This window comes from Salmo salar, chromosome ssa07 (genome assembly GCF_905237065.1).
Source record: "Salmo salar chromosome ssa07, Ssal_v3.1, whole genome shotgun sequence".
NCBI classification, from domain to species: domain Eukaryota; kingdom Metazoa; phylum Chordata; class Actinopteri; order Salmoniformes; family Salmonidae; genus Salmo; species Salmo salar.
Window position 1 is genome coordinate 13440465 of NC_059448.1, and position 14394 is coordinate 13454858.

General features: G+C 42.7%; 1 protein-coding gene and 1 non-coding gene across 3 annotated transcripts; both read left to right on the top strand.

The window, feature by feature from the left end:
* The first annotated feature begins 1551 nt into the window (after nucleotides 1-1551).
* Nucleotides 1552-14033, top strand: LOC106608594 (splicing factor 1). 2 transcript variants are annotated; one of them, XM_014206625.2, is made up of 12 exons: nucleotides 1552-1943; nucleotides 2388-2519; nucleotides 4603-4678; nucleotides 7060-7212; nucleotides 7695-7784; nucleotides 8766-8949; nucleotides 9284-9399; nucleotides 9510-9617; nucleotides 9980-10160; nucleotides 10384-10642; nucleotides 12347-12505; nucleotides 12583-14033. In XM_014206625.2, exons 1-12 carry the CDS (start codon nucleotides 1688-1690, stop codon nucleotides 12912-12914), a joined length of 2046 nt encoding a protein of 681 aa, XP_014062100.2. In that variant the 5' UTR covers nucleotides 1552-1687; the 3' UTR covers nucleotides 12915-14033. The 2 variants fall into 2 exon arrangements, with proteins under 2 accessions (XP_014062100.2, XP_045577518.1); XM_045721562.1 differs by lacking the exons at nucleotides 1552-1943; nucleotides 4603-4678.
* Nucleotides 9779-9910, top strand: LOC123743888 (small nucleolar RNA SNORA17). Its single transcript, XR_006770740.1, has one exon. It is a non-coding gene; the product is annotated as a small nucleolar RNA SNORA17 (small nucleolar RNA).
* Nucleotides 14034-14394: the final 361 nt, after the last annotated feature.

Genomic DNA, 14394 nt, shown 5'->3' on the forward strand with positions numbered 1-14394 from the left:
TCTGCTGCAGACGACATGTTCATTAGACTTAACTGCACCTCAGATTGCAGCCCAAATAAATGCTTCACAGAGTTCAAGTAACAGACACATCTCAACATCAACTGTTCAGAGGAGACTGCATGAATCAGGCCTTCATGATCAAATTGCTGTAAAGAAACCACTGCTAAAGGACACCAATAAGAAGAAGAGACTTGCTTGGGCCAAGAAACACGAGGAATGGACATTTGACCCATTGAAATCTGTCCTTTAGTCTGATGAGTCCAAATGTAAGACTTTTTGTTACAACTGCTGTGTCTTTGTGAGAAACAGAGTAGGTGAACAGAGGATCTCTTTATGTATGGCTCCCACTGTGAAGCATGGAGGAGGAGGTGTGAGGGTTCTTTGCTGGTGACAGTGTCTGATTTATTTAGAATTCAAGGCATACTGAACCAGCATGGCTACCACAGAATTCTGCAGCGATACGCCATCCCATTTTGTTTGCCCATAGTGGGACTATCATTTGTTTTTCAACAGGAAAATGACCCAAAACATACCTCCAGGCTGTGTAAGGGCTATTTGACCAAGGAGTGTGATGGAGTGCTGCATTAGATGACCTGGCCTCCACAATCACCTAACCTCAACCCAATTGAGATGGTTTGGGATGAGTTGGACCTCAAAGTGAAGGAAAAGCAGCCAACAGGTTCTCAACATATGTGGGAACTCCTTCAAGACTGTTGGAACAGCATTCCTCATGAAGCTGGTTGAGAGAATCCCAAAAGTGTGCAAAGCTGTCATCAAGGCAAAGGGCTACTTTGAAGAATCTCAAATATAAAATATATTTCGATTTAACACTTTTTTGGTGACTACAGGATTCCATATGTGTTATTTCATAGTTTTGATTTCTTAACTATTATTCTACATTCTAGAAAATAGTTAAAATAAAGAAACTGTGTCCAAACTTCTGACTGGTATTGTGTGTATATATGTGTGTGTATATATATTCACAGAGTTCAAGTAACAGACACATCTCAACATCAACTGTTCAACTGTATATATATATATATATATATATATATATATATATATATATATATACAGCCTATAATCTTTGAGAATTTACAATAATCAAAATAAAAGCTAGAAAATCAGACCCCCATTGATTGTATGTTTGAGCATAAGAACACAGCATTAGCCATGTCAAAATGCGTAGAATTGCGTGAAATGATGCTATAAAACGGCCACATTTTCAGTCTCTGCCATTGCAAAATGTAGAACTGCAGATATTAAAAAACAAAAATGTTGTAACATTCTTTGGTCATTGTTTATTTTTTCAGCTCTCAACAGTTATGGTGGATCAAGAAGCAAAAAGAATGTAATGGTAGGCAGACGTCAACATTCAAGACCCAATCAAAGAGTGTGGCCCAATGATTGTCATGGTGAACGTCCAATCGTTTTTCGAGGAAGTTAAGGAATGGCAGACTGACCCTATTTGTTTTATCCAATGAAACGCGGGAACGTTTAGGCTGGCACTGGTCTATACCAATAGTAGAGTTTCGCTGTAAAAGGTTCTCGGTATCCTCCTTTGAGATATTTCGCTGTGCGCCATTTTATGTTCCCCAGCTCGAGTGGAGAAGGTTGTGGATGTCTTTCATCTATTTACAAGCTTTGGTAACCTACTTTAATTTGATACAACAGAGCACCTTTGGAAATGGCTACGGGAGCGAATGCAACCCCTCTAGGGAAGCTGCACCCGAGTATCGGCGCTAAACGAGGCTTTGATGCTGGGCCTGGTGCGGGGTTAATGCCTCCACCCGGGCCTCCTGTGGCCTTTCCTTCACTACCGAATTTTCAGCCACCAATTCCAAACGTGTCTTTCCCGCAAGCTCACCCGGTGTTTACTGCGGTGGCTGCTTTTCCCACCCCACCACAACCACCCCAAGGTGCCGGAATGCAGTCTCAGTCAGGTAAGCTAGGCTAGCTAGCGAGCTAAACAGCGTGGAGAAAGTCCTTCACAGTGTTAGGCTATTGTGGGTTGAGCAGCTAAAGTAGCTTGCTAACACCCCATATTTCCTAGCCAACATTATCGATGTTTCAGATGCTGAAATGTATCTAACTAATCATTGCAATGCGAAATACACTTCGTACATTAGTAATATGTGCCAAGTGAAGTGAACAGGATTCTAGCTAACGTTAAACACAATATTTGTTATAACTGGTTCAACGTTAACTGGCCATTTAGCAGTTGAAAACGTGTAGTTAGCAAAAAAGAAACAATGCACGGTAGTTAAAAAGATGATGGCCTAATAACTAACGTTACTTAGGTGTCTGTTTAGGAATTCGTAAATTGTACATGATCAGTCAACATGTATAAGAACCACGTTGAGAGTTCCCTTTTTCTCATCTGTCAGACTTTGGTCAGAAAAAAGCCAGGAAAAGGAGCCGCTGGAATAGTGAAACACCCGACCAGAAGACAGTCATTCCTGGTATGCCCACCGTCATCCCGCCAGGACTGACTCGGGATCAGGAGAAGGCCTATATAGGTAACTAGCTAACTTGTCCACTACTATATAACAGAACTGTACTGTACATGAATTTACTAGCTAGTGTTTAGATTTACAGGATTAACTGCCTGGTTCTTTACATGTCCCTGTGAGATCCAGTTGCCTAGTGTTTTTTCCCCTCGCTTTCTGAGTATTGAAATGTTATGTATAGTTAATGACATGTTTGCTGAATTTCATCAGTTAGAGCATATTGAAACCGTCCGTGTTGAGTCACTCACCGCACATATACCCACTTTGGGAGAGCAATGTCCTGACTAGTGCATAACCATGAAAGGGTTGATTTGCATTGAAGGTGATTCAAGTACAGTATTTGCCAATACATAGACAAAAATGTAGCAACTCAAGCTATAGTGTGAAACTGTATTGCTCTACCTAACGAAATTCAGTATTTTTAAACAACTGAGTATACTAACTTGTGGATGGGGAGTGCAAAAGAAGGCCTTTATCCTAAGGAGGTACAGTAATGTGGTTCTCCCATAGCAATTTTGCTATTTTTTTTTGTGGCATCAAGGTTTGCATACCACTGGACATCCATTAGCAAAAAAGAAAGGTGTCACTGCCCCTTGGCATGAAGGAATTGACCAATGTTGTCCTTGTGACATGCTAACATTTTCCTTGATATCATACATGTGAGTTTAGTGTATGAGCAATGCTACTTCAATGGCAAAAAGCAAAAGACTAATTTCCTGTGCATCCTTTAGAATAGGCACTAATTTGGATGTTTTAAGACCCAGTTAGTTTAAGAAATGGTCATCTTGACTCTAAATGCATTCCAACAGCAGTGTAACACCACCAAACAGGCCTTAGAGCGGCTGGTATTTAATCCTAGATGCCTTTGCCTGCCGTTGTGCCCTTGCGCAAGGCACTTAACCCCTCACAACAACTTCTCCACCGGCGCCCCCTGATCCAACCTCTCCAACCTGTATTGTATGTGTGTCATTTGGAGGGGTTTGGATAAAGTGGAAGTCAGATTTCGGTTGAGTCTGTCTACATGTCAATAACAGAATGGGTTATTGATGTTGAGTCATTGTTAATGGTTGGTCTTCCTTGGTATGTAAACATTCATTTGTGCCTGCCTTCTGTTCTTACTTTTTATTTTTCCTTTGTTCATTCACCACAATAACCACACAAGAAGTTCAAAAGGATTTGTTGGAAGGGTGTAAGATGACATGGCAGTGAAATATCAATTCACAGGGGCTGTGTTCATCTCATTTGAATCTTGTCAGGAAGGGGTGGGAGTTTTTGGAGGTTGCGGGGGACTGGGTTACATTTGGTCATGACTCCTATATAGAAATGTGCATGTGATGAGTGACTATTTTTGTTCCTTCCTATTTTACATAACCAATAGCTCCTTGGCAGTAGAGCCACAGGTGTGCAGACAGTGACTCTCTATTGGCTCATTGAACTTTATTAATGTTATATTGTGTTAGGACGAATTGTGGATCGAGTTTCCCTATTCTACTAAAGCCACAATTAACTACGATCGTATAACAAAGGTCACATTTATTATTATTATTATTATAATTTTTTATAATAATATTACAAATTGAAATGAATCTAAATGCATATAATAGCGTTTGGAATGTGGTTAATTTATGCTGGCAGGCACGGAACCCTGCTCTAATGATCCTCTGAAATGTTGCTGTACATATAAACCCTTCCTTCATTAATGGGATGCCAAATTTTGCATATGTACATAACATCCTTGCATATGTGAAACACATCCTGGGGCTTGTTATTTCCTGATGACAGTTCACTTTCCGTTCAATGAATTGGCTCTATAGAGTTTTGCATGGCCATTTTGGTACATCCATTTCGCCTGGAAATGAGGAAGGGTTTTACTGTTGTAGAATATTTGCTGGAATTCAGAAGTACACTTTATTCCCCTTGTGTTTTAATGTAAATGTTTAATCATTCATTGTAATCGTGTTTTTTTTTGCCTCTATAAACAAATGAGACGGTGCTCTAATTTAGAATGCACTGTTTCCAGATTAATGTTATGGTGGTAACTGCAATTCTCTCCATCCTTCTTGTTTTTCTTTCCTAACCTGAATTCTTCCAGTCCAACTGCAGATTGAAGACCTGACTCGTAAACTGCGTACAGGAGACCTGGGAATCCCTGTTAACCCTGAGGACAGGTCGGGAAAAGTTTTAAACCCACGAACAGTAACATTTTCTCTACCTTGTTCTTTTGACGCCAAATGTTGGTCTTTGGAAAATTATACATAATTTTCAGAAGATGCTTTAGGTCTTGAAGTGTAGTAGATTTAGTATCCATCCACTAGTGGTAGAGGCATATTGTGACATAGTAGCTTAATTGTCTCAGTTTCTATTTTCTTCAAAGTAAGTACACAGGGATGTCCTACATCTAGACTCTTATAGTCATAACTTCCAGGGTGACTGAAGACTAAAGCTTTGGCTCTGAATACAATATTACATTTCAGTGTGACATCCAACCATATTAGATATATATCTTCAATCTAAATTGTAACTTTGAAAACGTGACGATGGATAGAAACCTTATGGGCTCTTTAGTTAAGATACGGTGTGACTTGGTGTTCAAGTATTTCCAGCTTATGTTTATACCCATCTAAATTAGCCTCATAAGTTTATATTGTTCTTATATTCCTCAATGATTTTCTTAAATGGCATCATTGTCTCCTGACAGATGGTATTATTACTAATCATAAGTCAAAAAACAATTACCCTCATTCTGAATATATATTTTATATAATATATCCCACTGCATTAGCTGTAACATCTATCTTAATGATGTGCAGTGTCTTATTTTTATTGTATATGCATCCTGATTTATCCATTCTGTCAACTCAGATGTTGACTGTGTGTGTGACATTTTGATTATTGACGGAGACATTTTCTTCAACACTGCAGGTTTGGGTCAATACTTATGAATCTAAGTGAGTCTTATCGTTCATTTAGCAGCTTATGGTTGATAATATTTGTAGGTTTTAGTGATTGTCAGAATGCATATTTCAGTCTCCTTGACTAGTCGTGTAGCTGTAAGGTAAAGGGAGTCTAGCATCTTAAATAGTTATATAATCATATACTGTTTGCAATTTGAACAACTAGGTCAAGTTTAGTTTTCAGTAATGGGTTTCTTTAGAATAACCTGCTTCTGCCAGTGCTTGACATGACAAAAAAAATCCTGATGTGTTACTCTGGTCTTGACTCGTCAGTTCAAGTGGTCCAACCATTGTCAGACTCCACCTGAATCCTGACAAATTAACTCTTAACCGTTGGGTGTTTTTCCATCGTCATTAATGGGTTTTCCATAATGAGGCTTCTGGACGTTCCGCCCATGGGGGGGTTCCACAGTATTCCAGGTGGAACTCTAGGGCTCTGGAGGAGAACTCCTCTGATCCTGACTATTCCGGAATGACACAGACCGGCTCTGACACTTTAGTTTGCATAAGCATCTATTATTATTCCAGCAGGAAATGTCATGTTGTTTTTATGAGTGTGAGATTGATATCTCTTTGTTGGCCACAGTCCCTGTTGTCTGTACTTGACATAGTTTCATTATCTTAATCAGACGTTTCCACAGCGACAGCAAAAAGCTCATCCCAGGACGCTAATAACGTCACTCCTCCACTCCCAACAAATAACGGGAGTGTTTCAGGTTGTCAGCAGTGGAAATTTCAAGATGTATAAAAAGAAACCTTTCCTATACTTTTCCTCCTGAATTGTTCATCGACCAGACCTCACTTGTGGGAGAGTGCACAATGAAAAGGGTTAACGTCTAATCATAATTCATTTTCTCTAACCCCAAATTACCCCTTGTCACCTTAACCTTTTTCAAGCACAGAGCCTCTTTAACGCAGCGAAACAGGTTTTCAGGTGTTCCGTCCAAGGGGAAGGTATGGACCTGGCTTTAACACCCTCTCCACCTCGGCATCCATTATGGCAGTCTTACTCCCAAAGCCAGCGGTTCCTTTAGGAATGCAACGCTTTTTAAAAAACTTTTTTATTTTTTATTGCCCACCCCTTTTACTTTACATCGTGTATGCAGGATTAATTCTGTCCATTTTGTCTAGATAGATTTAGTTGTTGAAGTGGTGGTTGCCCTTTCAGAATAGTCTTTATTACGTATCGCAAGGTGATATGTCCCCATTTTTCAGATGTATATAAAATCCCAGAAACCATTTGGCCAGTCAAATGCTACAGCCTAGTAGCAACAAATGTCCCTTTGAGAATGCAGGAACTAAAGCCAAATAGCGATCATATAGCCATTCCTATGAGAGATGACTATTTGTTTTTTCCCAGTGTGACCAACTGCTTACCGTAACCATTGTTTCTCTTGTCTCCCCTTCACTGAGAAGTGGCACGGGGACATGACCATGATATTATCAAGTGTACCTTTAAAAAGAGCTTTCTTGGTAACAATGTTATTCAAGGCTTAGACATAGGGAAACTTGTGTATGATTGTCAATGGTCTTAGTTCTCCCTCCAGTTGGAGATATTAATGGTGGTCTGTTTGTACTCTCTCCCCCTCCCCTAGATCCCCGTCTCCAGAGCCCATCTATAACAGCGAGGGCAAGAGGCTGAACACCAGGGAGTACCGCACGCGCAAGAAGATCGAGGAGGAGCGTCATTCCCTCATCACCGATATGGTGGCACTCAACCCTGAGTTCAAGCCCCCGGCTGACTACAAGTATGTGCCCTATTCCCCTATCTACTAACATAGTCTTGTTTATTTGGATCCCCATTAGCTGTTACTATAGTCTAGTTTCTTCCCACTCCCCCAGAATTTTCTTTCTTATTTATTCCCTGTTTAAATTACACTTCATGGTTGGTCTGAGTTTCAGAACTATTGCTATGTCTCTGCTGGTTTTCATGTGGCTTCTGAGAACAGCCATGCTTCAAATCAAATTTTATTTAGCAGATGTTATTGCGGGTGTCGCGAAGTGCTTGTATTCCTAGCTCCAACAGTATGGTAGTATCTAACAATACTCCCAAATCTAAAAGTTAAAGAATGGAATTAACAAATATATAAATATTAGGATGAGCAATGTTGGAGTGGCTTTGACTAGAATACAGTATATGCATATGATATGAGAAACTCTTCCCTTTGGCTTGAATGTGTAGAGACTGGGTTATATCCTTCACTATACTAAACACGAATATCCCCCACAGGCCCCCAGCCACCAGAGTCAACGACAAGGTGATGATTCCGCAGGACGAGTACCCAGAGATCAACTTTGTTGGCCTGCTGATTGGGCCACGGTGAGTTGCAGGCCTTTAACATAGGGGTGGGAGTTTGCCAGGGACCTCACAATATGATATTCTTGCGATTTGATGTTCCAAACATATTGCTCAACACATGTCAAGAGAGCCATGAGAAAACGAGTTTTGATCAGTCATAGAAATAGAAGTGCTAACACCACATTGGCTCTATATTTTAAAAAGGATATGGGGAACAAGATATGAAGGAAAAATACTGGAGTTTTTATGAAGGTACAGCCAACTAGCGCAACAATAATATTGCGGTATTATGAAAACAATATGATATATCCTCAAATAAATATCCCAATATGTAACCGTATCTATCCCCCCCCCCCACACCACTAATGATGGTTCTATATAATGTTCCTGTGTTGTGGATCTATTGGCACTTTGGGTTACAATGTCTGGGGTTTTGCCTAGAAGTTTCAATGGCACAAGTACATTGAAATGCCTTAGACCCCAACAATGCAGTAATCAATAACAATGTAATACTACAAATAAACACGATATAGAAGAACACAAAGTAAGCCTACTGTACACAGGGTCAGTTCCAGTACCATATTTCCAATGTGCAGGGGGATACTGAATCGATAGAGGTAGATATGTCTAGGGGTGAGGTGACTAGGTATCAGGATATATGATAAACAGTAGCAGCAGTGTATATTAAATGTGTGTGCAAATGATGTATTAAGTGTTTGTATGTGTGTTGGAGTATCAGTGCATAGCGTGTAGGGCCCTGTGTGTGCATAGAGACAGTGCAAAATATGAATAACACAACAGTCAACCCAGATAGTCTGTGGAGCCATTTAGTTAGCCTTATGGCATAGAGATAGAAGCTGTTCAGGAGCCTGTTGGTGTCAGACTTGATGCACCGGTACCGCCTGCTGTGCGGGGACAGTCTTGGGTGGTAGTTCAGTAGGTGGTGCTGATTCCTTACTACATCTCACACACATGCTGAGGATGTTACTTGTGTCCTTGCAGTGGCAACACCCTGAAGAACATAGAGAAGGAGTGCTGTGCCAAGATCATGATCCGTGGCAAGGGCTCGGTAAAGGAGGGCAAGGTGGGCCGTAAGGACGGCCAAATGCTGCCAGGGGAGGACGAGCCGCTGCACGCCCTGGTCACTGCCAACACCATGGAGAACGTCAAGAAGGCTGTGGAACAGGTGTGCCCATCATAACGTCTACTGCAGGTTTTCCCGAACTCGGGACCCCAAGGGGTGCACGTTTTGGGTTTTGCCCTAGCACTACACAGCTGATTCAAATGATCACCTAATCAATCATCAATATTTGATCATTTGAATCAGCTGTGTAGTGTTGGGGCAAAAAACAAAACTTGCAGCCCTTGGGGTCCCAAGGACCGAGTTTGGGAAACGCTGGTCTACTGGCTTACCTCTTGTCACTGTTCACTCGTATAATACTATAACTAGCTAGTGCTATGCATTTCTATGTTGATTTGCATACATGTTTAAGGGTTGTCCACTGTGGTGTGTCCCGTAGATCCGCACCATCCTCAAGCAGGGCATCGAGACCCCTGAGGACCAGAACGACTTGAGGAAGATGCAGCTGAGAGAGCTGGCCAGACTCAATGGAACCCTGAGAGAGGACGACAACAGGTGAGCCTGCCATGTTCTGTTATCAGCCATTCTGTGGAAGTTGGATAATCCCAGGTGCCTGGCCTGGATAACTGTGCTCACTGCTTCACCCATCTCTGTTTCCCCCACAGGATCCTGCGTCCGTGGCAGAGCACTGAACCCCGCAGCGTCACCAACACGACCCTCTGTACCAAGTGTGGCGGTGCAGGCCACATCTCCTCAGACTGCAAGTTCACCAGGTAACTTACCAGCTACGTACTCTGTTACGTAAATTATTCTTGCTCAGAAATAAGTATTTTTGCTTGCACACGTGGAATTACTTTGAAATCAGATTATTCTTATAAGGTACCCAAAATAGTTTTTTTGCTAGCCCAATCTAGTACTAGAGATTATGCAGGAACCTGCCCCTTGAGGCATTGCAGTCCGACTGGAAGTGTTGAGCCTGTGTCGTGAGGGGTGTAGAATGACGGGGCTAGGTCTATGCCGAGGACCCGGAACAGTGGGTACTTGGAGTGATCATAGCTCCGACATAAACACTAAAGAAAATGTCTATAACAATTTCTTAAAACGTACCATGCATTAAAAGGACGTTTCTCTCCAGCTCCTTTGCTGCGCCCAGGGCCGGTGAGCCCCCCCAATCTGCCCAGGACAAGGCCCGTATGGACAAGGAATACCTGTCCCTCATGGCAGAGCTGGGCGAGGCCCCTGTACCCTCCTCTGGTGGGGGACACTCCAACAACCAGAACAGCAGCCACAACAGAGGCAACAACCAGCCACCACCGGTGAGTTGAATGTAGTGACCTACACGACCTGAGCTTCAACTGTCTTCAAAAATCTACACATCAAAATAGGCCTTCTGTTCCATGCCAGAGATTCATGGAGACTTTATTGGTTCCTTTGTGGAGTTCAGTTTCATCAACAGACAAGCTAAGACTACACGATAAACTGTGCAAGTCATGGAAGCCCAAAAAGTGCCTCTTGTCTGACTGTATGTTTGTGCTGCAGAGCCGTCCTCCCTGGATGAACTCCGGCCAATCTGAGAACAGGAACTTCCACAGCATGCACGGAGGCCACGGTGGTCATGGCAACCAACACGGTGGTCATGGTAACCACGGGGGTCATGGAGGTCACGGAGGCCACCACAACTTCCCACCCCCCATGTCCAACATGGGAGGACACCCCATGCCCCCCAACAACGGCATGCCACCCCCGTGGATGCAGCCCCCACCGCCCCCCATGGGCCAGGGACACGGACACCATATGGGTAAGAGAGACACTGAAAAGAGACATCTTTAGTTTTTTTTGCCGGTCTCCGTTTTGTTTTCCCTGTTTGTAAACTGTGTTTGTGGTGTCATGTACACATGAAGGCGTCTGTTTGGTCTTCGCAGTCTAATCAGTTATAACATCACAATTGTATCCTGTAACCCTTTACACTCGTACCTGGGTTGAAAAGGGCAGATTTGGGCACTGATAAACACCTAAATTGGAACGCAATAGCTGTACAGTTACATGCTATACATGGCGTCAGACCCCAGGGTCTATGCTTCACAGTGCTTTATGGGGTTTTGGCTGACAGCTGTTCTAAACGTGAGAACGGCGCGCAACAAGAAGTTGCCCCCATCCCTCCTGCTAATTGGGCAACTTTTAGGTGTTTTTTTGTTGCCGGGAAAAGGCTGTAAATTGTGGCGACTATGTATTTTGAAAGATGAGACTTTGAAGATTATAATAAATACCTGTCATACAACCAAGCCAAACACCCGTGAGTCTAAATGTGCTCTTCACATTTCCAAATCATAAAACCTGTCATATTCAGTGTCGACATGTTTGATCACTATGCTAGATTTGTGGTTAAAAGATGACATGTGGTCATACCCTGGGTTGTTCTGAACAGAAGCAGTCTTTGTCTATTGTGGTGAAAACTCACTGTGACACACTCACCTGAATGAACTCATGGCTCCTGTCAATGATCACCAATTCTGTTCCCCTGAATTGCATTGTGAAAGCCTAACACTGTAATATCCTATCTTAGAACTTAACTAGTCATGTTGGCAATAGAACAGGCTTTTCACATGATGTCCACCAGACCCAGATTTATAATGGACTGTTTTTGGATTGTGTAAACAACAGTAATTGTGTGACGGCGGCGATGCAGGGCTGTGTTCTAATCAAAAGAACCCTGTGTCCTTCCTGTTGTTCCTCAACGGCACAGCTAGCAGAGCTCAAACCAGCACCTTGTAGTTGACTCATTATTATTATTATTGCAATTGTTTTTATTACTTTTTAAATGTATTGAATACTTATTTGAGTCATAAGTGCATTGAAATGACAGGAACTGTGTACACTTTGGAGAGGTTGGGTTTTACAAAACATCGTTCAACTGACGACCAAGGTCAGCCTGCAGGCACCCGTCCCGCTAGAGAGCGAGGAGCCAAGTAAAGCCCCCCTGGCCAAACCCTCTCCTAACCTGGATGACGCTGGGCCAATTGTGCGGCGTCCTATGAAACTACTGGCCACGGCCTGTTGTGGCACAGCCTGGGAATGAACCCGGGTCTGTAGTAATGCCTCTTATCACTGCGACGCAGTGCCTTAGACCGCTGCACCACTCAGGAGGCCCCCAATTAAACCTTTTACTCAAACCCTTGTAATTCCTTTGTCTTATGTTGCAGCTTCCCCACATTTTCCAGGTATTTTCTTATTTTACTGAATGTATCCAGAGTATTTTCAGATTTCTTTATCAACAAATGCGGGGAAAAGTACAGTAAATGGAAAATGCACATAAAAATCAAGTGTGTTTGGATTCAGTCTTGTCGGATGAAATGTTGTCCGTCTTTGGTCTAAGAATTAAAACGGTTCCCTTTTTAGATTGCTACTGTGCATATTCTGTTCATATCTCTTCTGTAAGAAACATTTCCATAGGCCCATTCCCACGAGTGTAAAGGGTTTATATTTTCTCTTATTTTATCTTCAGGTCTGTTGCCTCCACCCATGATGCCACCACCACCTCCACCCCCGAACAACCAGCCTCCCCCTCCACCCTCGGGTCCCCTGCCTCCATGGCAACAGCAGGCCCCTCCACCCCCTCCCACCAGCAGCATGGCCACTAGTGCACCACTGCCATGGCAACAGAGTAAGAACACCAGCATTGAATAAGTGCAGCATGTAATTTCTGGTCTCTCCCACTAACAAAAGTTCTTTCCTCCCCAGATACCACCACAACGTCCAGTCCTGGCACTGGCAACCTGCCCCCCTGGCAGCAGCCCCAACAGTCCGCTGCCTCGGCTGCCCAGCCCCCTCCCCCCATGGGCAACCCCTCCATGGTCCCCCCTCCGCCCGGAGTCCAGCCCCCTCTCCCCCCTGGCGCCCCACCTCCCCCTCCTCCCCCACCCCCTGGCTCGGCCGGCATGATGTATGTCCCTCCACCTCCCCCTCCGCCCATGGATCCCTCCAACTTTGTCACCATGATGGGGATGGGGGTGCCAGGCATGCCCCCCTTCGGTATGCCCCCTGCGCCGCCACCTCCACCCCCCCAAAATTAAACACCCACTGAACATACTTAAACACAGTCCTGCTTAGCATGCAGAGAAACTCCTCAAACAAGAGAGAGTTGGTGTGGTTGAATTTGTACATTTGCTTAACTTAATGTTTCTGTTAAAGTTAGTGTTTTTGATCACTCGGTATACGTTCTCTGTCCATTTTTTTTGTTTTTGTTTTGGGGCTTTTCTTTTTTTCAGGGTTTACTCCCTCCATGATTGGTTTATGACTCACCTTGCATACCAAATAACACACCTCAGACATGTATATGCTTTGGTTTGCCGACTGGACTATGAATGTCCTATTCTCATTCCTCTTAGTTCTACCTAAAAGTATAACTAGTGTGTTTTTCTGAGTTATAACAGGCTTATTAACTGTTTGGTGGATATTTACCTTGGATACATTGGATATATTAAAGTCGAGCTCAAGCTTAGTCATCATTTTGTTGTCATCTACAGGACATTTTACTGTTCAGATTATCCAGCCAATTTTGTAGGCATGGTAGTCCAATGGCTTTGGCCTTCATTCATCGTCATGTTCCATTCACTTGCTATTGGTTTCACTGAGCTGAATATTTTTCTGCAGTTTTTCTAATTGAACCCGATGTGAAGTGTAATTGCTCAAATTTCTTGGACGTCGCATCTCCCTCTTGATTATTTTGTCTGAAAAACGGGTCTTTGTAGTACTGTTAATTATTATGATTTTTTTAAAGAAAACAAGCTGTGCATTTCAGCAGTTTCTGGTGAGCTTTTTCCCCAGGCACAATTAATTTAGGTCCATGTGGATGCAGCAGGGAATAGGACTTTGCATCCTACAGCTGATTGGCTTAAGAGATGCTCTGAGCTACTTAAAATCTAAGGAAGTCTGATTGGATGCCTACTTGTTCTGTTAATAACCTTTCCCCTCCATGCTTGTATTGCTCCAGCAAAATCACAACCCTATTTCAGTTCCCTTTAGTTACTTGAGTTAATGAGGAAAAAAATAAATAATATGTTAGATGACGACATACAATTGTAATTTTTACTCTATTTTTGGAAATGGTTTGTCAGCCTTGTGTTGGGTCTAGCCTGAATTAATAGTCCTTGCAATGTTGCTTGATTGTTATTAAACTCATCTTTAACTAATTTTGCAGGCTGTGTTTTGCTTTTCTCTACCTTGTAAACTGTCTTATTTCCTCAATGACACTTGAATACAGCTTCCACAGACGATTGTTTTGACCTGTAGTCCAGACAGAAGGCTTGCTGGCTCAGCCTCACTTTAGATAAAAGCCCAGTGGTATGAGCACAGATGGAACAAAGATCCAGATATTTCACTGGATGTTAATGCAAAGCATCTGCTTGGCGTTTCCACTCACTAGCATATTTGGAGAGGAAGCCCATTGGTGGGCAGTGGGAGAAGTTGGATGGATTTTGGCAGATATTCTCCAAATTATTTCATTGAAACAATTCATCTCAATACAGTTTTCTGTTCCCAAAACTAGAATCT